This window comes from Ipomoea triloba, chromosome 4, assembly GCF_003576645.1.
Source record: "Ipomoea triloba cultivar NCNSP0323 chromosome 4, ASM357664v1".
In the NCBI taxonomy this organism is placed as follows: Eukaryota; Viridiplantae; Streptophyta; class Magnoliopsida; order Solanales; family Convolvulaceae; genus Ipomoea; species Ipomoea triloba.
Genome location: NC_044919.1, coordinates 5075838 through 5103673, shown reverse-complemented (window position 1 = coordinate 5103673; position 27836 = coordinate 5075838). Strand labels below are relative to the sequence as shown.

At 32.7% G+C, this 27836-nt stretch overlaps 3 protein-coding genes and 1 non-coding gene across 8 annotated transcripts; all 4 read right to left on the bottom strand.

Moving 5' to 3' along the window:
* Positions 1-3132: 3132 nt before the first annotated feature.
* On the bottom strand, positions 3133-9647 carry LOC116016783 (plant UBX domain-containing protein 7). 2 transcript variants are annotated; one of them, XM_031257183.1, is made up of 11 exons: positions 9486-9647; positions 9278-9389; positions 8702-8826; positions 8493-8615; positions 7530-7710; positions 6912-6989; positions 6415-6483; positions 4993-5136; positions 4740-4836; positions 3990-4252; positions 3133-3459 (listed from the first exon to the last, which is right to left on the bottom strand). In XM_031257183.1, exons 2-11 carry the CDS (start codon positions 9377-9379, stop codon positions 3295-3297), a joined length of 1347 nt encoding a protein of 448 aa, XP_031113043.1. In that variant the 5' UTR covers positions 9380-9389; positions 9486-9647; the 3' UTR covers positions 3133-3294. The 2 variants fall into 2 exon arrangements, with proteins under 2 accessions (XP_031113043.1, XP_031113045.1); XM_031257185.1 differs by having other exon boundaries at positions 8493-8606.
* A 7377-nt stretch (positions 9648-17024) lies between these two features.
* Positions 17025-22051, bottom strand: LOC116017441 (outer envelope pore protein 37, chloroplastic). The gene is made up of 6 exons (XM_031258026.1): positions 21530-22051; positions 21008-21097; positions 20027-20203; positions 19499-19593; positions 18016-18136; positions 17025-17460 (listed from the first exon to the last, which is right to left on the bottom strand). Exons 1-6 carry the CDS (start codon positions 21977-21979, stop codon positions 17329-17331), a joined length of 1065 nt encoding a protein of 354 aa, XP_031113886.1. The 5' UTR covers positions 21980-22051; the 3' UTR covers positions 17025-17328.
* A 120-nt stretch (positions 22052-22171) lies between these two features.
* On the bottom strand, positions 22172-22245 carry TRNAI-AAU. Its single transcript has one exon. It is a non-coding gene; the product is annotated as a tRNA-Ile (tRNA).
* A 618-nt stretch (positions 22246-22863) lies between these two features.
* On the bottom strand, positions 22864-27124 carry LOC116014765 (probable serine/threonine-protein kinase ndrD). Of its 4 annotated transcripts, none has more exons than XM_031254715.1 (7): positions 26442-27124; positions 25219-25783; positions 24556-24711; positions 24334-24405; positions 24142-24207; positions 23970-24008; positions 22864-23288 (listed from the first exon to the last, which is right to left on the bottom strand). In XM_031254715.1, the coding sequence occupies exons 1-7, from the start codon at positions 26816-26818 to the stop codon at positions 23106-23108; spliced, it is 1458 nt and encodes a 485-aa protein (XP_031110575.1). In that variant the 5' UTR covers positions 26819-27124; the 3' UTR covers positions 22864-23105. The 4 variants fall into 4 exon arrangements, with proteins under 4 accessions (XP_031110575.1, XP_031110574.1, XP_031110577.1 ...); XM_031254714.1 differs by having other exon boundaries at positions 25219-25786; positions 26442-27121; XM_031254717.1 differs by having other exon boundaries at positions 24334-24399; positions 25219-25786; positions 26442-27121.
* Positions 27125-27836: the final 712 nt, after the last annotated feature.

Below are 27836 nucleotides of genomic sequence, written 5' to 3'. Positions count from 1 at the left end.
CATGCAATATATAACTTAATATGGAACTATTGTTCTAAGTCGGTAGCTAGCTAGACAAACAAACAACGTGCAATATATAACTTAAAACCTCTTTTAATCACTTGCTGTCAACCTCATAAACAAATTAAACTCAATTTCTCCCTAAGCAAAATAAATCTAAAACTTAAGTCATGTAAACTATAAAAGCTTAATTGATATAATCCCCCACCCCCACCCCTAACCTAGCTCCCCTTCTTTAAGGCTGGCATGGGTGGGTGGGGGTTGAGGTGGAGAGGGGGGAAGACTTTTAATTTCATTTTGAAAGATTGAATCCACCACTATAGTTAAGTTATATATATATATATATATATATATATATATATATATATGGTTGCACCTTCCCGTACGGTCAGTGCGGTATACACCACTATGTATACAAATATACACCACTCAATGTTAGAAAATGCACCAGAAAATACACAAAAATACAAAAAAACACACCACTCGCACAAAATAATACATCATAACTCTCATGCCCCTAATGGTGCATTTCCTAACACAGTGTGGTGCATGTATATTTACATATCTAGTGGTGTGTTTTTTGGTGATGCGTACCTAATAGTGCATATTTGTGTTGCTCATTTTTTAGCATTAGTTTATATTTGTATACATAATGGTGCACTGACCGCACGTTAAGGCACGGCTACACCTGATTATGACTATATATATATATATATATAAATGAATTGAAACTGGTAATCCGAGCTGCTAAGCACTAGATTAGGTGAGGGAAAAGGAGAATTATATATATAGTGGTGTATGTTTTTGATGTCACCTATGAAAGCTAGCTAGCACCTATGAGCTATGTAGGTAGCTAGGTATAAGGTATCTACCCAGCTAAGTATTAGCTAGACAACAAACGAAAGAACATGAGGAGTGAAGGCAGGCATGCAGGAGTAGTGGTCCTAGAAACAGAAAGCAAGCTAAACTATCTAGGTGATAACATGGAGGATGGCTGGACTTTCTTGTATGTTTAATTTGAAGCAAATAAGGAGAGGGAGATTGTTTTTAGATATATTACCTGCACAGTGGTCCTAACTTAACTGACACTGTGCCTGCACTCTTAACTGTAAATGTTATTTCTATCCATATGTGCATGTGAACTATGTATTTGTGTATGTATGGCCCCGGGCCCACCCCCTTACTTTTTCAAAATGATTTAAAAAAAAAAAAAAAAAAAAAAAACCTATACAACTCAAATCGCGATTTCGAATACAATAATGCAGGTATTGTGTGCTGCTAAGAGGTGAAGTTTGTGAAAAAATATTAAGTATCGTCGGATCGAGTCTCACCCGTTGTAGTGTGGAAATCTCTTAAAGTGAGGAGACTCCTTAGATTTACATCATCTCAGATGTTCTGTTGGGCCGGGCCGCATGGGCAGCTTAGTTGGTCACATGTGTGAAGTTTGTGAAAAAAGACTTGGGATCGACTCTGATCAGCCACACCCTGTCGGGCTGCATGGACAACTCAGTTGGTCACAGGGGTGATGTTTGTATGTTTGTGAAAAAAGACTAGGGATCGAGTCTCAGCAGCGGCAAATGGCAGTGTATGTTTGTGTTCGCATGGGCAACTGAGGAGGAGGCTCAGCTCCTTGGATTTATATCATCCCAAATGTTCTCTTGGGCCGAGCCGTGAGGGGCCTCGGAGTTATGTTGTTTAGTTTATTCACACAAGTAATAATTAGTTTTAGCACCCTCATCTACAAGTAAAAAGGGTATAGTATTAATAAGTTTATTCCTTAATATCTATTTAGGACTCCCAATCTAAAAGTATGAGAAGTTATATGATATATCATATCACACTTCCTCTTATCCTCTTTTGTTCTTCTCATGCAATTGATGAGATTTTGAATGGGAATTAACAAAAGCTTTATCAACTAAGTTTTCTCTTTTGGCTGCAGCCTGCAGGGAGGAGAAGAAGGCTATAATTACAGCACCCAGGGCCAAGGGGGGTGGTGACTGGTGAATTGCATGATATGAGACTGTGCACAACTTTCAGGGGGTTTGTTTTTACACACTAACATGCATCACTCTCATGTAGGTTAAGATGGCAATAGTACCCTCTTTCTAGGGTGGGGTACTCTAATGTCATGCCATCAACAAATTTCACATGTTACTTTCACTTTAATTCTTTTCAAATTTTATATATACTTTACTTTTTGTTTCAATTCGTTTAAAATTTTACTAGGGAGGAATTAAATCGTACATTTTTTCTTTCATCCAATTGGCAAAAAAACACGTGATGGAAGTATATATTTTCATGACAATATATGCTCGTTTCCTACTCTTTTTTTCAACAATAATAGTCAAAACTCTAATCTAGAAAAGTCAAAAGGTAAGATTATCCATGAAAGATGAACACTTTTTGCCAAATGTGATTAAGAGCATTCCAAATCGAAATTTTTTGAATTTTTGTTGTTGTAAATTTTAGGTGATATGGATGAGTGAAAAGAGAAAATGTTGAGAAGCCCCTGCAAGGGGTATTTTTTATGAACTCCATAACAAAACGCACATCAACATCTTTAGTAATGACACTAATTTTTTCACAACTACTAGACACCATTTTTCACAACTATAGTAATGACACCGTTTTTCACAACTAAGTTGCCCCAAGTGTGACCAATTTTATTATTATTATTATTATTATTATTATTATTATTATTATTATTATTTAGTGAATTGGAATGATAGGACTGTTTTTTTTAAAAAAATAGTGAGTATATTAAAAAGAGTCAAATCATTGACCATCTGACAGGCAAATATGATGATAATGACAGTAGACCCTATTTTTTTTAAAGGAAAATATTACTCAAACTCTTAAGTTTTTACTTCCAACTTATACTCCCTCACTCAAAACATTTTTCTCCCCAAAAACTGAATACCTCAAAGTAAAAATAATGAAGTAAATATTAGAAGTCCATGTAATAGAAAAAGATGATAATGCAAGAATAAATAAAGCCTAAATAAATGGTCAAATCTGGGTTGCAAGATTTTTGTGTCATGCGGGGAGTTTTAAGGTAAGATGTTTCAAATCCTGCATCCTATCTTTGGTCAGATATTTAATAATGTGTTGTTCTAACAAGCACATGCCAAAAGTGCAACAAGAAAAGCTGCATTCAAAAGCCCAGCAGATTCTTGACATAAACAATTTGGATTATACACATAATTTGACAAGATGCAGCTGAAACAAAAGTTCATCCAATGTAAAGATTCTAGCATTTTACATGCTTAAGAAACAAACACTAATCATCTTCGATCAATCCCAAGTTACCGAAATCATGGAGTTGGCAAGGCCCGACTCCTCGAAGGTTAAATTACTATCAAAGTCCAAAGACTTTGTAGCCCCAGGGATTGCTTGTGTCAAGCGAAATGGCTTTGCATCAGTTTCCTCGAGATGAGAAGAGCAGAAGGACCATAGCAGCTGAAAATTAGAGTGGAAAGAAAGAGTCAATTGAGCTACCGATCACATGCTAAATTGGTAAGGAGTGCAAATAAAGTAAAGCCATAACTGTATGATCATTGCCCTATATAGTTGAATGAATATATATGCACTAGTAAATATATAGCCCTGGTTACTAGCATGTGATGGATGGAGAAATGCATTTCACCAGTTGGAATCTTAAAGAAACCGAACAAACAAATTTCAAACGATTCTTATTCGCTCCATATGTTAGAGGTAACAATCGTTTCTTGTCCTATATTTATCCTCAACAGAACAATGGCAAGGACAAGAACAAGACGTGTACATTTGAGACTCATATTTGTGAAGATGGAATGCCATTAACAGAGTGCAGTGTGTGAAAATCTACCCTAGAGTGACATTTGAATCCTAACTGATCAAGTGGAAGGAATTAGAACTAAATAAACCAGAGGGGTTGACGTTTCTTCTTCTATGAAATAAGATAAGGTTTTTAGCATGCATATGATTTGGAGGAAGTTCTATGGTTCTACCTGAATTGGATCACTGCGTAAGAAGTTTCTTTGAAGTCTGCGTCCATCAGGAAGGCGAATCCCGACTCTGCAAACGAGGTTCCTATCACCCTTGGGTTCTTCAGGCAGAGGAGGATAAACAGGCTTTTTCACTACATCTGTTTCTTTTCCTTCAATACCGCTCTCAATGGATTCTTTTAAAGCATCTACATTAGTATCCTTCATTCCTTCCATGGAAGCAGCCAATGCTTGAAGCAGTTCCTCGTCTTCTTCTTTAGCATCATCTGCAAATACCAGAGTCCAATACAACCAAAATTCAAGCATTACAATAAAAATGGCCATTTGCATGCATGATATTATGAATTAAAGTCTGCAATGATTCAATAATTACAGAACATGTTTAATCAGTAACTCATCAAAAACAAGAGAATAAAGATAGCAATTTAGTTAAACTTCTGAATAATTGAACAAATCATAAAGCCTTGCATTCGATTCTTTTTGTTTTCAAAGTAGAAATAGAAATTATTGTTTGATTTAACACATCTTGAAAAGTACAGCTAGTGTATCCACCAAGCAGCATCTAGAAATGTAGGGCTATGACTTGAAAATTTTAATTCTGTTCACTCATTAGACATTTTATAAGCAATACTTGGAAAGGAAATGAACAATTGACTGAAAACAATACTAAAAACTTCATTGCTCCCATTTCATATTTTCTCTTGAATCTAGGGGGTGTTTCATAATATCCATATATAATTAAAAGAGAAGTACCTTGATGTAGAGGAGGTGCTTGAGGACTTTCTCTAGGTCGTTTATGAGATAGACTCACATGATCTGATGGACTACCATCCATGAATGGTAACAGATCCTGCAGGATAATGACAATAGTTCATTGTATTATGAATAAGTAGTATAAAAAATATGTAAGTTCGGATTTTTCTTTCACTTATTTTAAATTCTTTAAGCATTTAAGCAATATTTGTGACTTCTGGGACAACAGAAACCATATCAATAAAATGTGCACCTCCAGCAAAGTTTCAGGTTGGACCATTCCACGCCATGATCGCATCTTCTGACCTGTTATAGGGTCAACCACCAGAACCACAGGAATTGAATCTAACTTGTAATAGGTGCGAACCTTGCTGCCCTCTTCTGTATCATCATACACCTGTATTGAAGAAGAATCAACAATCTTCACTCTGTCCACAGATCAAAACTCTTCAGAGAATGCAGATAGTGAACTCTTAAATGATCCTCCAACTTTCACATAAGGAAAAACATCCAAAGCCAGATGGAACAATGTTAATCATTGAGTCCATATAACACACCCTTCCAAGAGGTTGATTAGTCCTCCTTACCCTTTTAGCATCTAATTGTTTTATTTCCTATACTGAAGCAAGGGTTATGATATTTTACATTTTACAATGGCCACACCCATATCAAAATATGTTTTTCAGTCACATATTCAATATGCCATGCCACAGTATTGGTAAATATTAACTTTCCAAAACATAAATGCATATTTTTAGACAAGTATATCAAGCAATGGAAAGAACCTTAGGTAGATCATATCCCAAAAAAGATGGTTCTTGCATAAAACAAGTACTTGTTACATTTCAAAGAAAGAAATGGCATGCTATCCTCCCCTAGAAGGTCTTTGCTTCATTAAACCAGACAAATTCAAGGAATTGGGCCATAGTAAAGAAATTTCTAGAAAGTTTATAGAGACTTACAAGACAGATCATGATTCATTACTGAATAGTCACCAAATATTTAATACAGAACCAATCTAGAAAGTTTATAGAAACTTAAAAGCCAGAACCAAAAAATATCACCATGAATGAGCTTATACATCTTAACCTCTTTTAGATATTTAATACACCATTTGTATTTGCCAATTATCCTTTTCAATCTATCAAAAAATAATAAAAATAAAAATAAACTATAAAACAGCAGCATACTAGACTGTAAAGACTCAACAGACTTTTTAAATTTAATTACCAGACTTGTCACTCAGTGTTGCTCTACTGAATTTGGTAGTACCTTTAAATAAAATTCCAAGACTCATTCACCAAGTGACGTGACAGTCGTCCATGATACATACAATCCATTCAATTAAATTTCAGTTCCAGTTCCTTTTTAATAGGCCATGCCAAACCATAAAACATTTTGGCACATCTAAAAAGGTCACTTTTTAAAAAACTTACTACTTTGACCAGGTATTATTAAATATTAATTAGGAAATTTAAAGGGATCACATTTTAAATGGTAGATTAAAACTGCAACATTAAGTACATGGTATTTTGTTAAGGATATTAATCAACTTGCTATTTTTTTTGAAGCCAAAGTTTAATCTTCTGAAAACATCATTTTTAAATCGTTAACATTATTTACAGCCTAAGAAACAATCCCCCCCCAAAAAAAAGAGCAGTATAAAATACCGAACCTGCCAAAAGATGAAGTTGGTTTTGATTGTCTGAGAAACAGCTTCATTAGCCCATGTGTCACGATTAAGCTTCAAATGCAATGTAAAAATATAAATCAGCAAGGCATGAAAAGAAGCAGAATCTTTTAGAGAAAGCATGCATATGTATGCAACCACAATCTCTATGTTAGTACTTAAGTAGGGTGGGGAGTGGGGATAATGTCCAGTACACCAGGCCACCAATCACCATGTTTTGTGCACCATACAATAACTTTTCATCATGATTGTGGGTAATGTTAATACTACAACACTTATTGCTTTTGAAGGAAATCTTCACCCATAAATGTTCATTGTTTTTGGGGTAGATATTCATCAACAGCTGTAGAAAATGTTAATCACAAAACTAGAAGGTACTCCACACTTGGTGCACTGGGTCAATATTATAACAACTATGTAGTAAGTAAGTACTGAGGATACATGATGTTTCTAGGGTACGTTGGGAAAAAGAAAACACTAACCATATGTGAACTAAACTCCCTTGTAGACTGAAGGTTTACAAGAAGCCACTTGTTCTGAACTCTAGCAGCATCTTTTGCCTGCAACTCAATTTTTGGTGGAAGTCTAAATTATCACACTCAAATATAGAATAAAACAAAGTAAAAGCAACAAACCAGAGTTCAAATCAAATATGAACTATCCTATCGCTGATTTAAGGTGATGCATCACACTCCCTGAAGTTTCGCCAATGAGATAGAACGGTAGGTAACAGTCTCAAGATGAAATTTATTTCAGGCTATTTTGCTACTTAAGTAGTATCATGTACAATACTCCCTTGGTCGGTTGGTCCCATAATTCTTCACTCCTCGGCTTTTGTCATGAAGTTTTAGATAAAATCAGCTTTTTATGTGTAGTCATGTATATAGCTGAAATACTTAAAGTGGTTATACATAGCCCAGTAATATCTCATCACTTTTAAGTTTTAAGTGGTATGCCAGAATAGGAAACTGTATATACTAAAATAATTACCTTTAATAGGAGAAAAATTAATGGGCATCCAAAATTAGAAAAACAATAGTGCGAAAGTGGGAGAAAGAAATGTTTATTAGAGATCCATGGTATATGAAAGCCACCTTTACCTTTTCAAAAGATCCATGGTACATCAAAGCAAAAGGTGGGCGATACAAAGAAGCAAGATTGTCTGCAGAATTAGATGCTTTGTCTGTTTCCCACACTCCAGGCTGTTTCATTTCCTGCTCAAAATTGCGGAAGGGAACCACTGAACGAGCTTCATGTGCTGAACCTCCCATTGCGGGTAATCTAAAGGCAATGATGAAAGTAATCAAAAAATGAAATAAAAGCAATATCGAACAATTGCCAACTCCCATCAGCAAATATTCACAGATAAAGAGTGAAATTTCCTTTAAGAACAATGTCTACCACAAAATAAAAACAAAAACATGCCAAAACTCCCAAATGAAGTAGCTGTACAACAGGTCATTACATTTAAACAAAGAAGATGTTACAACTTTGCATCATGTTCAGAATCTTAATAAAGTAGCATTCAGTTAACAAGCGAGCCAAGTTTTGATGCTTTTTTAAAAATATTACCAAAGAATTTCAGAAGTCTTTCCTTTAGAGAATGAATAGAACTGTGTTAGAGTACTAGAATATGATCATTTGTCCTATTGTGTTGGGAGTTCTATTAAGAATAAGAATATCATTTAATATCATGTAATTTTTGTATAAAGGGTCTTCATGAGTCATTCTAATAAACCAAAAAAAAAAATCTTCAATAATAATATGTTGCATCATGCTTGAAAAAAAACCTTATGATAACTCAATATTTCAGTTTATCCAGGATTTCATTTATTAAAATTGCCAAAAAATATCCTATGAGGTAACTTCCAATAAATTTAAATCCAGTACTAATGGTCATATATTACAGTAATGGTAATTAATGAGGAAGGGGGGAAAGAAGATAGAAAAAACAAGGCAAGCAAACAAAATTATATGCATAAAAAAGGAATACTTAAATCAACTCCCAGCATCATAAAGATTGAGAATCTTATATTCATAAACACTAAAAAGCAAAGACATACCCACGAATCACTGCAGTGTCATAAAGAACATCCCTTATTACAGGCAAAGGTGGTCGTACTTCGTCTCTATCAGCTTGCTTTTCACTTTCATCCCCCGAGCCTTTTCTAGATCCACTAATCGAACTTAACAAAAAATAAAACTATATGAATATATAAAAGAAAATAATTATCATTTATCAGGAGCATTTTTATAGGGCTTTCTTGCATACCTCAAGCTGGGATCAGGCAGAGGTGCAGTGTTTTCCAGTGGGGAATATGATGATGGTGCTGCCACCCCTCCATCATTTCCAACATAAAAAAGCTGAAGTGCTTCCTCAAGCTTCCAACTTGTAGCCTGCATCAATGAGTTTCAATGCATCATTGGACAAATGCAAAGAAGGTTAGCTATATAGAATTACCCAAAATATCAGAGCAAATATTGCTTCTATTATAAAGCAGACAATCAACCAGGCAAAGGCATGCTTAATTCTCATAAGACAAAAACAACAACAACAACAACAACAAAAACAAAAACTATAGATAAATTCCCAAAGCCCTAACCTAATGCTTAAAGGTCTAAGCTTTGAATCAGAAGTTCAATATAATCACCAATTAAACTGAAATTCACTACTTTTACTTCACAGAGCAATCATACAAAGCCAAACACAAAGTCACGGATTTCCCAGATTAAAAAAAAAATTAACTTCAGCGTGCAAATATCAGTTCGATAAATAAAAAACAGCAGTTCGATTATCCACGGCATTCGCATAGAGCGTGATTGAAGAGAAAGAAAGAGTGAATTCGACCTGAAGGAACTGGCGCGCGGTATCGGCAGACTGGCCAACTGCGATCTCGAGGAAGGAATCGACCAAGGTCTCCTGTTCGGACGCCGACAACGCGCCGTCCATTCTCGGAAGGCTGCGAAATTTAGGCGAGTAAAAATTTAAAAAAAAAAATTAGCAGAAAACCCTAGATCAAAAGGACGAAGAAAGACGGAGGGAAGTAGAGAAAAACCTGAAAGCCGAGGAGGTTATAGTAGTGCGTATACTACTCCTAAACTCCTAAGTCCTAATAGGGTCGGATCAGAGTGTCGTCTTCTTCTACTCTTCACCGTCTTCTCCCTGCTGCTAAAGCTAAACTCTTTCTCTTTCTTCTGATAAGGCATTTGTGTTTTTATTTTATCGCCGAAATTATATCGTAACAGGCACTTATATTTTTGGAAATTCTATAAATGTCCCTATCACTGCCTTATTACTATTTACTCCCTACTTTAATTCACCTTCCATAACCCAATATACATATAAAGATTAGGGTTTAAAATGTCATTCTACTTGCTCAAATTATATAATTAAGTCCCTATATTTCTATAAAATCTCAAATAAAATTTTGAACTTCAAATAAATATATATATATAATTCAACTCATTTTACCTCAGATTGCATGTATCCGGTAATAATTGTAGAGTTGGATGCCACTTAATATAAAGATTAGGGTTAAATATGTCATTATATTTGCTCAAAATATATAATTAAGTCCCTATATTTTTATAAAATCTCAAATAAATTTTGAACTTAGGAAAAAAGAAAAAGCATAATTCTAACTCATTTTACCTCCTATTGCATGTATCCGGTAATTGTATAGTTGGATATCACTTTATATAAAGACTAATATTTTCGCCCGTACGTTGCACGGAATGGATTTGTTATAATATTTTAAGAATAATTGGACCAATATATAATTATATAAAGATTTAATTCCAGCAAAGGTCCTCTGAGTATATTGATTTTATAAAATTGGTTCTCGTCTTTTAATTTAGACATATTTGACACTTGACTATCAAAATCTTTTCAATGTTGGTTCTTCCGTCACATGACCGTTATTTGGACATCAAAAAGTATAATCCTTGTTTCTTTTTTCTTTTTATTATAATTTGACGAAGTTTTAATACTATTGATGATGCTCTAAGGTGCAATGTGTTGATAACCCACCAATTTTTTAAAATTGTTTAGTCAATTAGGCTATTCTTAACCCAATAATTTTCTCTCATTTTTTAAAATGGGTATCACTTCTACATCATCAAATTTATAATTTATTCACTATTTATTCTACATCCCTATAATATTCCCTCACTTTAAAAAACAGTTTCACTTTTAATAAAATAAATCTATCTCTCTCTATATATATATATAATGTACTAAGAAATTTTTTTAAAAAAATTAATAAAAGTACAAAAAAGCTGTCAAATGGCAACAAAACTGCCATTTTGCAACTTTTTTGTACTTTGCAATGTCCTTTGCAAGCTTTCTATTTTAGAAAGCTTGCAAGACATGTAAACAATAAAAAAAAAATATTTTACACTAAAGTATTGTCACATCTCTTTGTAAGTGTTAAAATTTTTGGGATAAGGATAGTCTTAGTTTAAAACATTGGTACTATATGTCCTCTAAAAATATTTTATATTGTTCATTTCTTACTTTAAAAAGAAAAATATTGTTCAATTGTTTTGTCAAGGTGGGGTTAAAATTTTATCTGACACCATTAAGCTTCGCATTGCCATTTGGCAAGGTGGGTCCCATTTCTCTCATTAAAGAAAAGGTAAAATATTGTTTTTTTATTATTATTATTATAATGAGTTGAGATTAAAAAAATGTAAAAGAAAATAATAGTGGATTATAAATATAATTATAATATAATATGACTCACTTTTAAAAGTGAAAAAATGACAAAATATTTCTGAAATACAAGAATTCATTACAATAATGGTTGAAATAGTATTTAGCGTGTTACATTATTTTTATCTTTATAATTCTCTTCCAATTTTAAAAATACATTTTGTGTCGTATTAGTATATTTACAATTCATTACTATTTTTTGTGCATTTATACAATTCCAACCCATTCTCAAATTAAAATAATTATTAAATCTATTATTAGAAAAAAAAGTAAAAAAAAAAATACAAAAGTCAAAGAGAGAGAAAACAAAAGCTAAGTTGCCTACTTGCATAGTAGTTGAAGTTGCAAATTTTCAACTAATGTGTGTGTGTGTATATATATATATATATATATATATATATATATGTATGTATATGTATAGCGTGACAATTGCCATCATTTCCTTTTAGGAATGAGGATGGTTTAGTTCGTGGTGTATATATATGTAATGAGAGGGACAAGTAAATAGCCATATAGTAGTAGTATGTAGAATGAAAAATAGAAGCCGATGCAATATTATTTTATGTAAAAATAGATAGCTACAAATTCATCTTAGTTGAGAGTTTGAGACTATACGAAAATTAATGTGAATGGGTATACTCAACTGAGCATATTCATAAAGAAGCTAATGCATGTATAAATTGGATGACATCACCATAAGTCTCTTACCAACTTGATCAGCTAGATAGAATTCAATTGTTGCTCTTTGCGGATGGAGTTAGGGTTGCTTGCTATCATTTTACATGATTTCATGTAGTGATTTTTTTATTTTATTTTTTTCCAATTCAGATGTGTGTATATATATAAAGAAAATGGAAGACAAAATTTTATATTCAAAATTAATTATCTTAAAAAATGAAAAGTAGGAAACATGTTTTACCAACTTTATTTACAATTATCATCAAACTTAATGAAGAAAATAACTCAAACGTATAATTTGATATCCAGTTATGTTAGATAAAAAAGCGTTCAATATCAAACTTTTGTACTAACATATTATCCAATTTAATACCCACATATTATGTGTATCCAATTATAATTTTCTTAAATAAGAAAACTGTCCCAAAAACGTTTTCAATGTAAAATCTATATCTATACTATATATAAAAACAATTTCCTCCTCCCAAATTTTCCCCCCAAAACTTAGGGGTATTTTGGTAAAATCATTTATTTTATTTATTTATTATTTTATTATTTTATTAATTATCCATCCTATAATATTATTATGGTAATATATGATAATGATAATATGATAATATGGTAATATTGTTAATATTAATGGGTGATGGGTGATTGGTGATATATAATTGATAATTGATAATATGGTATATGGTATTATTCTTAATATTAATATATTAATATATAATATATTAATAAATACTAATATTAATTAATTAATTGGTGATTATTTTAAAAAAGAATAATTAATTGGTGATTGGTGATTGGTGATTAGTGATATGGTAATATTGTTATATATTAATATTAATTAATAAATAAATATATATATATATATATATATATATACATATATATATATTAATATTAATTAATTAATTGGTGATTGGTGATTAGTGATATGATAATCTATATCTATATCTATATATCTATATATATTTATATAATTGACATGTAATTAACTATATTAGAATGAAAAAATTATATAATATTGTAGTAAAATTTTTACATGTCAATCATCTATATTTACATAAAATTAAAATTAATTATACTTTCCTTTTGAAAAATCTTCCATATTATGTTTATCCTCCACTATATAATGATGAGAAATGACTCTTCTCTCACAACGTACGAATATCTGTGCTCTCACTATTAGTTAGAGATCTATAATCTGTAATTCTACGAAGTCAAAGATCGAACTTTAACACGCGTAGAATTGTTATGGTATGCGGTATGATTTAATTTTTAGTTGATTCATTCTGCATGTTGGAGATCCTTATGGTGTAGTCTGCATTCCATAGAGTATTTTGTAGTACTGTGATTTAGTTTGATTTTAACAGCTCAATATACTTTGATTTTTGCTGATAAGGTTTCAAGTAGCTAGGCCAATTTTGCCATGGGCGTATCACGTATGTAAAATTACAATTTTCAGAGTGATTGTAGTGAACAATCAAATGTTTTCTATAATTATATATTTTAATCACATTACTTTGATTGGTAATTTCTAATGGAAAAACATTGTATTGTAACTTTGTATTACAAGATTTTGAATGATAATACCTAATTTAACTATCCATCTTTTTAGTTGTACTGTGCAAAATAACTAGCAATCTACGGATGCTCATCTATATATTGTAGAATTTGCAATCTTGATCTTCCCCATTTACGGATGCTTATGTAATTTGGTAAAAATGGTGGTTACTATACTTGAATAAATCCTCAATTATTCATTCCAATTGTTCGTTTTACCATTCCAATTCTTCATTTTATAAAAAATGGTGCATTGGAAGCTAAACATGGGTCATTGTATCATTGATTGTTGATTCCAATTATTATTAATCTTTATCATTAATTGCACAATACTAATTCACACTTATTAGTTAAACAATGCTGATTACTATACTTGAATAAATGAAATAATAATATTAAATTTTGTAGCCTCGATTTAAAATCTATTATGTTAATATAATAATAATAATAATAATATAATAATACTCCGTAGTAATAATAATCTAAAATTCTTAATATAATTTTCCTAATAATAATAATAATATAATAATAATCCATAACTCTTAATATAAGTTTGTAACTAAATTTTCCTATTAAATCTGTTTATAAAGGTAATTATAAATATAGAATTGAGAAATTCCTATGATATTTTATTTAATTAATATTATTCCTAATATATTTTATCTAAAAGGCTTCCTTCCTTTTTTATAACATTGTTTCATATGTTAATCCGTTTAATATGCTAATCTATATAGGTAATTACCGTATACTATTTACCATCTAAATAATCCATGGTAATTGCACTATATTTAACATCTAAATTTATTATGGTCATTAAACATAGAGATTTCATTCTTACGATAATTTTATATATTTTTACTTCAGATAATGTCAATTACCCGTGCATTTCATTTGATTACTTTTGAATAAAATCTCAAAAATTATGACAACTAATGAATTAATATTGTTGTTCGTAATATAAATTTTATCAAATCAGTTAACGAAATTGATAATACACATATTACATCCATAATTAGAGGAGATTAACAAAATTATGATAATTATTTCAATTCACGTATTATTATGCTAATTCACATATTATTACGTCCATACAATTATGTAAATTATTTCAATGATCAGATTATTACACATATAAAATTATGCTAATGGTTATTTTGGAATAAAATCTTAATAATTATGGTCATTGAGAAATTAGTTCAAACATTATACTTTTATTAAACGGTTTTTTATACTTGCCGTAATTTTATCTAATCAATTAAAGAAATTAATGGTACACATATTACGGACATAATTAAAGAAAATTAAACATGCACATATATATTACGGATAAAATTAAAGAAAATTAAACATACACATATTACATCCATAATTAAACGAAATTAAAATATACATTATTTTTTAATTATAATATATACTCCTTAATTACCATACTTATTCATAATACATGGACGTCATAATTAGCATAATATTAATCTATACTATATATAAAAACATAAGAATAGTAAAGGCATATTTTAAATTTTAAACAATAGTAAAGGTAAATTAAAAATAGAATGAAAATATTTCAATAATAATATTCTACATCATTAATTAAAAATAGAGCAGAAATTAGGTAAAAATACCAGAAGATTTATTATTCTAATTGACTAATTAACTGAAAATAAAAAAAAAATCGACTAAAAATTAATCTGATGTTACTAAATGATTGAATATATAAAAGGAAATGAATATTAATAATTGACTGTAAATAAAAAAAATATCCATAATTAACTAAAATGAAAAAGGAATTGGTCATATCATTGCAATTTAATTAAAAAAAGAAAAATATTCTACATCATAAATAATAAAGGCATATTATAAACAATATTAAAGATAAATTAAAAAAGGAACGGAAATTAAAAATGAAACGAAAATATTACAATAATAATATTCTACATCATCAATTAAAAATGGAACGAAAATTAGGTAAATATTACTACGTAATTCTTTTTATTTTTCCTAGATAAGGTTGCCTGATATTAATTTACACATAACAATCGGCACTAATAATTAAAAAAAATAGAAGAACTGCCGGAGACGTCTGTTTTTTTTTTTTTAAATTTTATTATTATTATTATTATTTAATTATTTTAATTAAAATTATTTTAAAAGTTTATTTTAAAATTAGTAACCACCATGTCATCACAATTGTAGGTAAACAGGTCAATTTGGACTTTTTTTTTAAACATGTCAATTTGAACTTAATTGCATGAGTTTATATAGTTCAGGAATCCAATTGCAACTTAATTGCATGAGTTTATATAGTTCAGGAATCCAATTGCATCTTAATTGCATGAGTTTATATAGTTCAGGAATCCAATTGCATTCTAATTGCATGAGTTTATATAGTTCAGGAATCCAATTGCATTCTTTTTGAGTTCGATGGCCTAATTGCAGTTTTGTGTGTAGTTCAGTGGTTTATTTGATCATTATTCCGAGAAAAATGATATTACTAATTGATTTATAATATAAAAAGATCGTAATCTATATTCTATACAATATATAAAAGTAAAATCCTCCTATTTCATTCCCCGCCTAAACTTTTATAGTCAATTAATGAAATATTTTATTGGTCAAATAATTAATAAAGCTTATTTGTTAAGAAAATGTAAAATAGAAATTAACTAATATCTATAAATTGATAATATGTATACTCACGTATCAACACTATTAATAAAAGTAAAATCATTTATCGGGAAAAGAAAAGGATATTACTAATTGACTGAAAATTATTTAAAAACTTTAATAGTTAATTATACTTTCCTTTTGAAAACTCTAAGTTATTTAAACTTTAAAAAAATTAATTGAACATGGGTTGTTAGATTTTTATAATAATCAAAACTAATTCATTCAAATATGGAGGAGGAAGATAAAACTAAATGCAATATGGGGAAAATGAATATACTTAAAGTATAAAAGTATAATTACACATATATTAGTGTAATTGACTAATAATAATTGCCTAATAATTATTATGATAATTAAGTTAAGCATTGACCGTTGAATTTATTTTTATAATAATTACAATTAATTTATTTGTCATTTTCTCTTATTTATTTTAGTAATAATATAATTATATAAGTCATATTACTTATAGATCTTTTTAAGATAATTTTAGACAAACAAGTCATATATTATTCAATTAATTGAGTAATATTTTTGTACTAATCTTATAATCAAATAAATGTACACGTTCAATATTAGAATTTTTTATAATTTCATCTTTATTTTTATTATCTCAATATATAATAAAAAAAATTTATCCACGTCCGGGTAATTGGACAATTATTTGTTATAATTCAAAGGAAAACATCAGAAAACATAATCGATCCAATCAATTTCATCAATTGCGCTATATAATATTCGATGTTATAATATATATAATTGTATATTGATCCAAATATTCTTTAAATATTATAACAAATCCATTCCGTGCAACGCACGGGCGAAAATACTAGTTATTTCCAAAAATAATTATAGTTTACTGCTTAATAAATTTTCACTGATCTCATTTTTTTTACCTTTCTAAAAACAACTGTGCTGTACTTGCAAACACTGTAAATATCTGTATTTCCCATCAGTGGTAACAACAAACAGATTCTGTCAAATGTTTCATTAGTATTAGAAGAAAGATTAAACATACAAAAGATTCAAACTTATCTTGACAATGTTTCACCTTATACAACAGTAAATGTCAATTGTCATATCCAACTAATCTGTCCTAGTGGGCATTATCTGCACATAAATAGTGACAGCGAACTGGGGGAGTAGAGGGCGGGGGAGAAAAATGTCTAAAGCTTTGTGCAGGGGGAAAAGTATTGATAGAAATGCCCCATCTTACATTAAACTTTTCAAAGGATAGGAAAGCATCATTTCTGCCTTTACCTTACAGCAACATCATATCATAAGTCCCATCTCTTCTTCACGCGGAACATCAGGGTTGATGATTTGATATCATCTTGCGGCACTTGAAGCATGAATTGGACTTTCATCTTCATTGGGGCTGTCTTTGCTGCACCGTCTTCGTCTCCAACCTAAACAAAGACAAAAAGTATTCAACATGGGAAAGTTTGGTGTAGTAAATAATATTTCGTAGTTGCCAAGTGCCAAGTGCAGGAAAAACAATACATTTTACGATGGGCATATCAAATGAACCTTTCAGTGCGCACATGTACGTGTACGTGTACAAGTACATGTATATCAGTATATGCACCATTTCTTAACACCGACTGCCCACCCAACTATAGCTGATCCTAAAGCCTTCCTTTCTCACCTCTGACTTTGATCTCTTGAAATAATGTGTGCTTTGACCTTAGAGGCCAGTTAAATTCAGAGACATAACTGATGATATTTAATTAGTTGACCTATGGCGTGTTTAGCATGTGCTTTTTTTGAATGCATGCTCTGTCATGTTCAAAACAAAAATTATTCTCAACTTACCAAAAGAATTTCCTAGCATCAGAAAGTACCTAAACCTCACGGCTCAAGGTATCGTTACTTGGCATTTGTAACCTTTCTAAAAGGGGGAGTAAAGCAAGCCACAACAGTAAAAACCATAAAAGGAGCTAAATTTGCCAAGGACAACTTACCCAAAGAGATGCCCATCCAAGTCGCACCTCTGAATCATAACCTGCTTTAAATTTGTAGTCTTTGCCAGCTGTGTGTTTGTACACAGCACTCCAGTCGTTTGAATCAAAATTATACCAGTAACTGAATCAAACAACTCAAAATTATGTTAGAACATGCTAAAGCTTAGCTCACTACAAATATCATATTCAAAGAAACATCATTTGAATTCATAACTAAGACTGGTGTTGGGAAATTGACAGCAAAAATAGTACTCTGTAATACAAGGTCTTGTATACAAACAATGGTGATTGATAATAAAAATATTGTGTGCAATTGTGCCTTTTAATTTGTATTTTACTTCACAGGGTAGAGACAATTATAGAATCCATCAATTTCAATATTTTACATAAATTCATACGGAGTATTTGCTTTAAATCACAATACCTGACCCAGTAAGGCAGTCACTCAGGATACACAGGATAAGGGGAGAATGTATTTATTAGAGTACTTGGGACAAAGTTAGCCACAAATTGGACAATCAGTTTACTAGCAAGAAAGTATTAATAATACTGATCAGAATAAAGTTCAAATTCCCAAAAGTTATGAAAGGTATTTAAAGTAGAGATATTTCACATAGGTGCCAAATATCTTCAAATGCCTAATAAAACTAATTAGGTCATGCAAATTAGAACAGATGGACTGGTATTTTGAAGTGATAAGATCCAAAATTACTGTTCAACATTTTCAAAACTTTGAAACTTTTATGAGAACAAAAGTGCATTAAGAAGGATTTTCATGTGCTATACTATTCAAAATGAATTCAACAGTCAAGGGAATAGATTATTATGAAGTGAACCATAAGCCTTAGAATATACTACAAAGAAGTAAGAGAGATACTTTGGACCAGAGGGAGTAGCTTTTCAAAGCACACGGTTGTTTACAAAGGTTTAAACTGGAATGTTTGAAACATCTTATTCCTTTCCTGTGTCAAAGTAAAATACAGGTTGCACCACACATCTTGTCACAAGACCATGACAAATAATTCATGTGACAAGATTAGCATTTCACTTTTAGTAGCCAACTATTAATTTGGCCATTAAATGGTCCATCAACAACTGAAGAAGGACAAAAAAGACCTCCGTTAGGTTTCCATATTAAGCCCAATGGAAGGACCATTTTGTCCAATTTCTAATAACTGAAACAGAAATTGGAAAGCTATGGTCCCCCAAGCTTGAGATTTGGACAGAAATAGTTCTAAACTAACGAAAATTGGATAAAAATAGTCCTTCCATTAATGGAATACCATTTTCCCCAATTTTCAATAGCCGGTTTGTCCAAATTGATAGTTGAGTACTAAAAGTAGAATACCATTGTCGTCCAGAGACTAAAACTGAATTTAGCTTTAAATTCTCAATACACCATTGATGTCATAATCAATACTGTTTACACACTAAACTAAATGAAATATATTTTAATGAGAAGGATATGTAGAAAGGGATTCACCTCAACTTGTCCGAAGGACCAAATCGACGCTTGAATGCGAATGATACTGCATTTGAAGGCAAGGAAATACTAGGAATAAAAGCCATTTGCTCATCCTGCAACAAATAGGAATTATTAGCATTCTTTAACATTAAAATAGCCTGTCACCTGGGCACACAAGTATATTAAACAGATTTAGAGGTAAAGAGGCACATAACATTTTTGAGGAATGAAAATGTAATTAAAAAATAAAAAAAAATCAGTTGTAACACTGTTGCACATGCAAGAAAAACAAAAGGAAAAAGAATAAAACAAAAAATCTTAACCATATTGAATTATGAGCACCACCAGCCTACAAGGAGCACAAGCTCAAGCTGTTAGGGAAGGAACACATTTATTATCTTATTTAGCATCCTCAACAACCAGCAAAAGCAGAACGGAAAAGAAGGAAGAAATGATAAGCTAAATGCAATTGATTGAACCCCACCATTTTACCTGAAACTAATAGAGCAAGAGCATACTTCAAATGGAATATCAAAAAGAGATTACCTTGAAGCAGTATCTTAAATTCAAATCTTCATCCTTGTATCGAGCACTGCAAATTCCATTCAAAATATGACCTTTGAGGATTCCATTAATGGAAAACACTTTCTTTACATCCTCTTCCTCCTCCTCTTTCTGCTCTAGTGAAATTTCACCATAGGGAAACTTAAAGGATGCTCTTGGCTGTAGAATCAAGGAGATATGCCATAAGTACAAATTCATTACTAGGGTTCAGGTATAACAATGAACCAATCTTCTAACAAACTAAGTTTGATTAATGGACCTAGTTTTAGTGAACTGAAATATTTGAAAATTTTCATGCTGATCAAATGAAGATAAGTCAAGGTTCAAATGAATATTACTGATCCAAGCATGCCAATGACAAGGACAAAATCTTGTGTGAGCAGAGATATCTCATTTAAAACTCTTGTGCATAACAAATGAGAAAATAATAGTTCATCTCATTTTATCTCTCAATAATTTGCTTCAATAAGGTCAACCCAACTTAACCTTAACTAAATTTTAATATATTTTTTCATTCAAGGTTTATATATTCTGACTTTTGAGACAAATAGTATTTTTTCATGTAGTTTCAAAACATGTAACTCTTAATATCTTTTTTTTTCAAATAGAATTTATCAATACAAAAAATTAAGTAAGAAAAACTAGACATATTGACCACCAAATAATGTATGTTTATGATACATAGAAGTATTTGATCAAATCGGAAGTGCATAGAGATTAATGGTGAATAATGTGTCTAAGAGTAGTTAGCATGCATATGCCTAAGAACTTGTACCCACATCAAATCTCTCCAAGTCTAGTGAAGTGTTGAAGACCCCAAAAAGATGTTAGAATATACTCCATCAATATAATGAAACTAAGCACATGAAATGAATAAACTGACAGGACATACTCCACTAATTTTCTCAATCATCAATAATGTTATAACCATAATAGGAACCTTAAAATGAAAATCAGCCTCACCATGCCAATGGCTGGAACACTAGATGACAATTCAAACTTGTAGGCAGGGCCCGCAAGGTCTGCAACCATTACCACCTGTCCTTGTTGAGACTGAAATCATACAAAATAAGGGTAAGGAAATGAGTTCATAAAAAAGAAAAAAAATGGTATTAGAAGCTGGATGCATTTCAGTACCACATACGATTGAAGCTGACTATTGAAAATGGTAACAAATAGTTCCATAGTGTATGCATTTAACTTCATAATGCCAAATGTGAATCGAAAATCAATCAAATCTTCATGTGAAGCAGAAATGCAGAATGCAATTTGTAATAGTTAATTGAGATTGACCTATGCTGATTTATAATCTATACCTAATTTGGAAGTCATACCAGGCAAAGGCGACAGCAGAATCAGTTAAATCACATAGAACGCAAAAGTGCATAACAGTAGTACAGTACCCTAATTGATCAAACTAGAAGTGAGGGAAACAAAATCACGATTCACGAGGCAATCAGTAAACGATAAATTAAGTGAAAAGACCTTGACATCGTGAACTGCCTCCAGTTGCAGGCCGGGAGTGACATCGAAATTAGCCTTGACAATGGCGTTCTGGTCCTCGACGTCGTAGTGCAAGGACAAGTACTTGGAAGTCAAGTCCACTTGGGGCTCTGAAATCTCTCCCTTGCCGTTATTCTGGAACGACAACTTCACCTTGGCCAAGCTGTCCAGCAGCTTGCACGAGATTCTGTGCTGGAACGAAGTGCTGTCACTGTCGTACTCAGTCGTCACCCTTATCTTCGGCCGGTGGCTCTGCAGCCACAGAAGCGGACCGAATCCTCCTCTGCCACCGCCGTTGGGAGGTGGTGGAGGTGGAGACTCAGATTTGACCGCAGCTAATGGCGGTGCCGGCGCAGGTGCTTTGAGAACAAACAAGGCGGAGCTAGGGTTTGGCGGCGGCGGCGCCGGGGAATGCAATTCCGCTTCCGGCATAGCTCCTTTTGGTGGTTGTTGATTTCGGAGGAATTGAATTGAATTGAAGTTGAAATTTTAGCTTTTTTAAATCTTCAGGCGGAATTTCATATGGGGATTAATTTTTTAGTACACTCCGGAGTTGACGTCAAGTTTTTTTTTTCCTAGAAATTTGGGCCGTAGAAGAACGGTAAAAAAGATTTGGGGTAAAAATGGCCCATGCAGGTCTCGAACCTGCGACCTTCGCGTTATTAGCACGACGCTCTAACCAACTGAGCTAATAGGCCTTGTTGCTGTGGTTTGCAATAAAGTATATATATATCATAAAGTTTGATACCAAGATCTTTGGTCAAATACTTTAAAAAATCCATTTTAAAAAAATAGTGGCATGGTAAAATTGAATTAAAAACAGTAAAATCACTCTTGTTCATTACAGTTTGTTGGGTTTTTAACTAATAAGTGTTAGAATTAGACACATCTTACGCTTGTTTATTTAGAATATGAGTGTATGTATGTTTAAAATAAATCATAAAAACACCAACTTTTACATCAATATTTGAAAATTAAAAAAAAAAATCTTTGACTTTAAAAAATCGACCAAAGACCTTATGGTCTAGTGGCACCAGCAAGTAGCTATGAACAGGTGACGCTCAATGTTAGAAAACGTACCTGCAGCATAACTCCCCTGCCCCTAATGATGCATCTGTGTAGTAGCGGAAATGTGAGTTTCAGTCTTGTGTGTTGTATTTTTTAAACTTGTAGATTTGATTGAGTCTTCTAAATAATTATAATGTGTGTTTTTATCTGAATGTAATTATATATATATATATATATATATATATATAATCTATTATTTCTTATTTTTATTAACAAATTAAAACTCGAGTATTTAAAGTGTATCAAAATTGATGTAGATATCAATTAATTAATACGTAAAGAAATCCATACATTGCATGTTGAACGTACACTTAAACGCTAATCATGCATATATTATATGCATCATCATTATCAACTGTGATACACTGTATATATAAAGAAAGGAAATGCTTCTTCTGCTTCTGCTTCTGCTTCACTAGGCAGCTAGCTAGCTACTTTAATTTGTTTGTGTTGGATGAATGGATACATACAACAATATAATATAATATACTCATCCGTACAAGCAGCCTCTGTACGTAGGAATCAAGTAATCAGATGCGTTGCTCTCTCGATAGATTTGAGGAGTGTAGGATATGGGAACCAAGCATAGCCCTCTACTCCTTAGATCAACCACCTTTGCATCTCCTCCTCCATCTTTCCTACCATCCACTAGTAACCCTCCCCATGGCACATCCTGCATCACATGATAAGATATCAATTGTTAGATCAAATGCTTAATTACCACTATCTCAAATGTCTAATTTTATTTTCTTATACTTGCGTAGCTGTTATCGTTACATTTTGATGACAGGATGCAGGATTCAGCGGCCCTCCAAAATGAAGCAGGACAATTGACTTTGTAAAAGGTCAGAATCAATGACCTAATTAATAATTTTCACAGATTTTTAAGAAAACTCACAACCACTACTCGAGGGTATGTGCCTTAGCTTGTGACCTTAGTCACCACAATGAGGTAAACTAGCGTAGGTTACTCATAGTTGATTTTGATGATAGGGTACTAGTCTAGGCACTCCAAAACAAAGATGGACAATTGACTTTGTAAAGGTCATAATCGATGACCTAATAATGTTCACGGATTTTTAAGAAAATCCACAACCACTATCCGAGAGTGTACACTTTAGTTTGTGACCCTAGTCAGTAATGGATTACAATGAGGTAAACTAGTCTAGGTTACCCATAGCTGACCAATTCAAACAAAAAAAAGTCAATAGGTCGTTCTTACTAAGAGTCAAACTTGAAACCTTATGATTATCAAACCAAAAACCCGATCAACTTGGCTGGAGTTACCTGAACTAATCAATAATTTTTCAAAATATGCTCGAATTAACACAATTGTTATTAGTACTTTTGTTACCTTTCTTGCGTTACTCTTGGCATAGGCGTTGGTGAGAAGCTGCAAAAAAGTAGCAACACAAACGTTACTTACGTTACAAAGTCATCCCATGCATTATATATATAACAAACTGAGTACATACATACAGTAGTACAACAACATAGTGTTTTAATTTAGGTGTGTTAGTTGTCACCTGTATTTGCTCTTGCAAGAATCTGATATGGCCTATTGCTTCCCACAGCACAGACGCTGTATCGGTCTACACACATTAAATCCCAACATTATTATCGTTAACATATGGATCACGACAACAGGCTTATAATATTATTAGCGTTAGTTGTTTAATAATCGGACACCTTTTCACTTTTCTCTTTTTGGTGCTCACCTTTCCGAATGGCGACACAATTTGTTGGAGTGCCGTGATCTTATCCGCAAGCTTGACTTTTGGCACCTGCATCTACATTCAATTAATCCCAAACAAAATAAGCTCTGATCTGGGTTTTATATACACGTAATAAAATCGACCGTCACTAAATAAACTCCACTTTTTCGTTCTTAGCTATTAGGCCAAGGGACTTATATATAGTGAAAATAATGATTATATTACCTTGGAAGCTGGGTTATCATTATTCTTGGGCCTTTTTAAGTTCATTTTTTCTGCGTTGTCTTCGGTTTTCTTCTTCCTCCCTTCGTTGCCAACAATCCCTTGGCCCCTTCCATGGCTTCTGGTCAGTGTGCTGCATGTTGATGCCCTAGACTGCACCTTAATTAAAGTACAATTATAGTTAATTATAAGTTTTTAATATAAATCAGTAGAACATAAATTTATGATTTTAAATAGGATTTCACCCCAACCAAGTCGATCAGATGGTTGATTTAATAATCAAAAGTTCTGTTGGACTGAGGCTAATAAAAGGTCAAGTCTAAGTAATTAGTGGCTAAGAATTATTAGGTAGAGGCAAAAGTTCATACCCTGCCTCTCGAAAATGCATGTGACGGTATATAAGGAAATAAAGTTGCGCATTCTGAGAGCTATAATTTTTGGCGTAGTGGTAAGCACTTGATCCTAACAACTGGTATAATAAGAGTCAGGTCATGGGTTCGTCTTCCTACTAAGACTGGCAGGTGCTAAGCTATGGGCAAAAAAACAGGGCTTATTCGGTACACCCCGTGACTGCAAGTTTCTCTCAGAAAAAAAAAAAAAAAAAACAAAAACAAAAACATAGTATGTCACAAATTTAATTATTTGGGTAGGTGGGAGGGAGCTTACCGGAGAAGGGCGGAGGCCAGCGGCGGCGTTTTTCTTAGTAATATAACCAGCAGGAGAAGAAGAAGACAAGTATTGCAAGGTTTTGAGAGTGGGCTTATACTCATGATTTATATCCAGAAGTGGCTTGCTAAAATAGCTCTGGAAAGATGCACTGAAATCATTCAACTCTCTAGAAGGATTATTATTATTATTATTATTATGGTTGGTGTTGCTGCAAATGCATGAAACATCATGCAACTGGCCGCAAGGGTGTCCGGCGGCGAACATGGGCGGCGGCGGCGGCTGGTGATGATGATGATCAAGCATCCCGGCCGGCGGTCTTTGGGTTTCATGGCCGCCGCCGCCGCCGAATGGGTGGTTGATGAAGCCGCCGGGGTCTTTGAGCGCCGCCGTAGAGAGGTTGAATTCGTAGGCGGCGGTGCCCATTTTCTTCAAGTAGTCATCGCAGTTTGACATAATATCCAAGTTGGTTGAGGATGATGATGATAGGTTGAGCATGCCCTCTCCTACTACTTGTTGTGGATGATGACTTTTGTACTCCATGCCTCCTCTAGTGCTCCCTCCACTTCTACATGCAATTAATTTTTAATTTGGATTATATTAATTTATTTATATCAATAGTGTTTCCAATAAACATCAAACACTAAAAAAGATATATAGGTTTTAGTACATAGCCTAGTGTCCCACTTGACTATAGCTATACTAGGTCAGACATTTTATGACGTTTTCAGCGTTCACGTTATATGTTTTTGCTAATCAGACTAATTAATCAACTTAATTTTATGACGTTTTTTGTAGCCACGCGGTATGTTTTCACTAGTTATGCTAAACACCTTAACTTTATGAAGTTTTAATTTCAACATCCACGCTATATATTTTTGCTAGCTAGGTTAGACAGGCGTCCACGTTATCTGTTTTCGCTAGTCAGACTAATCAACTTAATTTTTATGACGTTTTTTTTAGCCACGTTGTATGTTTTCACTAACACCTTAACTTTATGACGTTTTCAACATCCAAGCTATATATATTTTTGCTAGCTAGGTTAGACACCTTTAATTATGACATTTTTAGCATCCACGCTATGTTAAAGGTATCAAGTGTTGATTTTGGGAATCATAGTGAGTCATGATTACCAATTTCTTAGACTAGATTTTAGACAAGTTAGAATTAAATATTTTGAAAATACAATAATAATCAAACTTTCCAATTAATATTCAACTTACAAGAGAAAGTGACTCCATAGATGGTTTTGATCGGAGGTAGTTTCGCCAATCAACTCGCCGGCTAAGGCCCCGGCGCCGCCGTCCACCAGCTGCCGGGAGGACTCGGCGGTGAGCACGGACTGATTCGAAATGGAGACGTCATCCTCGCCGGACGACTCCGACGAGTGATTATTGCTGGAGTGCTGCCACGGGAAGTTATTATTGGAAGAAGCAACAAGGCTTACGCCGTCGCCGTAGCCGCCGCCGCCGCCGCCGCCGTTACCGGGCGTGGTCCACGAGCACAGAGAGTTCGCATGCATGATTTCATGCCACCAGTTCTGCGCGGAGGAATTAGGGTTAGGGTTTACAACAGAGGTTTCAGTGCATTCTGCCGCCATTACTAACCAAATTGATTGCCTGCTAAGCTAAGAGAGCTCGAGACTTGTCTGTAATGGCGGAAATTTGATGTGTGGTTTGTTGAATTAGAGATTTTGCACTTCTTTCGTTTGGAAATGGAGGTGGAGGGTTGGAATTTAAAGACAAAGGGGGTTGTGCTGTGACGTAATATAGTAGGTTGGAACAATTTTAGGGCAGACAATAAACAATGCACATGATCCAGCTTTCCCACTAGAGTTTGTGCGCAATTATTATACATGGGGCTGGGCCACTACCAGCAGTTTGGCTTTCTGTAGTTTAATTAGGGTTTTCTAATTTCCAATTGGCTGTATTTGAGAAAGAAATTAAACTAAATGGGAATTGAAATTGCTATGCATAAATGAGATTGGGAGTTTGAATTCATATGTATGCAACAATATCCTTAATGGTGCTTGAATGAGGTTTGGTTGGATTATGTCAATCGCCCTAGAATGGAGTTTGGCTGTGGCTGGGTTAGACTACGAGGGTGTTTGATAAATAGCTGATAACTGATTACATGTTAAATGATTTTCTCAAAAAATTGTTTTGACTAGCTTTTTGAATTTTAGCGTGTTGGAGCAATAAGTTGTTACAAAAAATTAATTAATCAAACACTCATATTAATTGAATTGTTTAATCAAGTTAAACAGTTAATAGTCATCTAGTCATCTTACAAGGGGTGGATATTACCTGTGCTGTATATATACATGTACCAATAGATAGACTTAAATCTATTAGCACGAAATAATTAATAAGATGGACTTGTGATTATATTTTTTTGAAGGTAAACGTAGCTATTCCATTAATTCATAACATAAAACGTTTACATCAACGATCAATGAAATGGTAAACCATTCCTTACAGTCAGACATAGAAACAACTTTTCTAACTATGCTATAGAAAACTTGAATCGCAGACTGTTTTATAACTAGGAAGCTATGTTCCTTCAAGGAGCTTAAAGCTTCATCAAAGATCTGGGTCTTCATCATCATTCTTTTTTGC

Coding starts and splice junctions, on each gene's coding strand:
- LOC116014765 (XM_031254714.1), bottom strand. CDS start 26,818: ATGGCGGCAGAATGCACTGAAACCTCTGTTGTAAACCCTAACCCTAAT. Junction 25,787..26,441: donor CTATGGAGTCACTTTCTCTT/GTAAGTTGAATA, acceptor AATTGCATGTAG/AAGTGGAGGGAGCACTAGAG. Junction 24,208..24,333: donor TTGTGTCGCCATTCGGAAAG/GTGAGCACCAAA, acceptor TAATGTGTGTAG/ACCGATACAGCGTCTGTGCT.
- LOC116016783 (XM_031257183.1), bottom strand. CDS start 9,379: ATGGACGGCGCGTTGTCGGCGTCCGAACAGGAGACCTTGGTCGATTCC. Junction 5,137..6,414: donor CCAACTTCATCTTTTGGCAG/GTTCGGTATTTT, acceptor TCTTCAATACAG/GTGTATGATGATACAGAAGA. Junction 4,837..4,992: donor AACCTGAAACTTTGCTGGAG/GTGCACATTTTA, acceptor ATTATCCTGCAG/GATCTGTTACCATTCATGGA.
- LOC116017441 (XM_031258026.1), bottom strand. CDS start 21,979: ATGCCGGAAGCGGAATTGCATTCCCCGGCGCCGCCGCCGCCAAACCCT. Junction 20,204..21,007: donor GTGTTCCAGCCATTGGCATG/GTGAGGCTGATT, acceptor TTGATTCTACAG/CCAAGAGCATCCTTTAAGTT. Junction 17,461..18,015: donor TTGGATGGGCATCTCTTTGG/GTAAGTTGTCCT, acceptor GTCTTTGTTTAG/GTTGGAGACGAAGACGGTGC.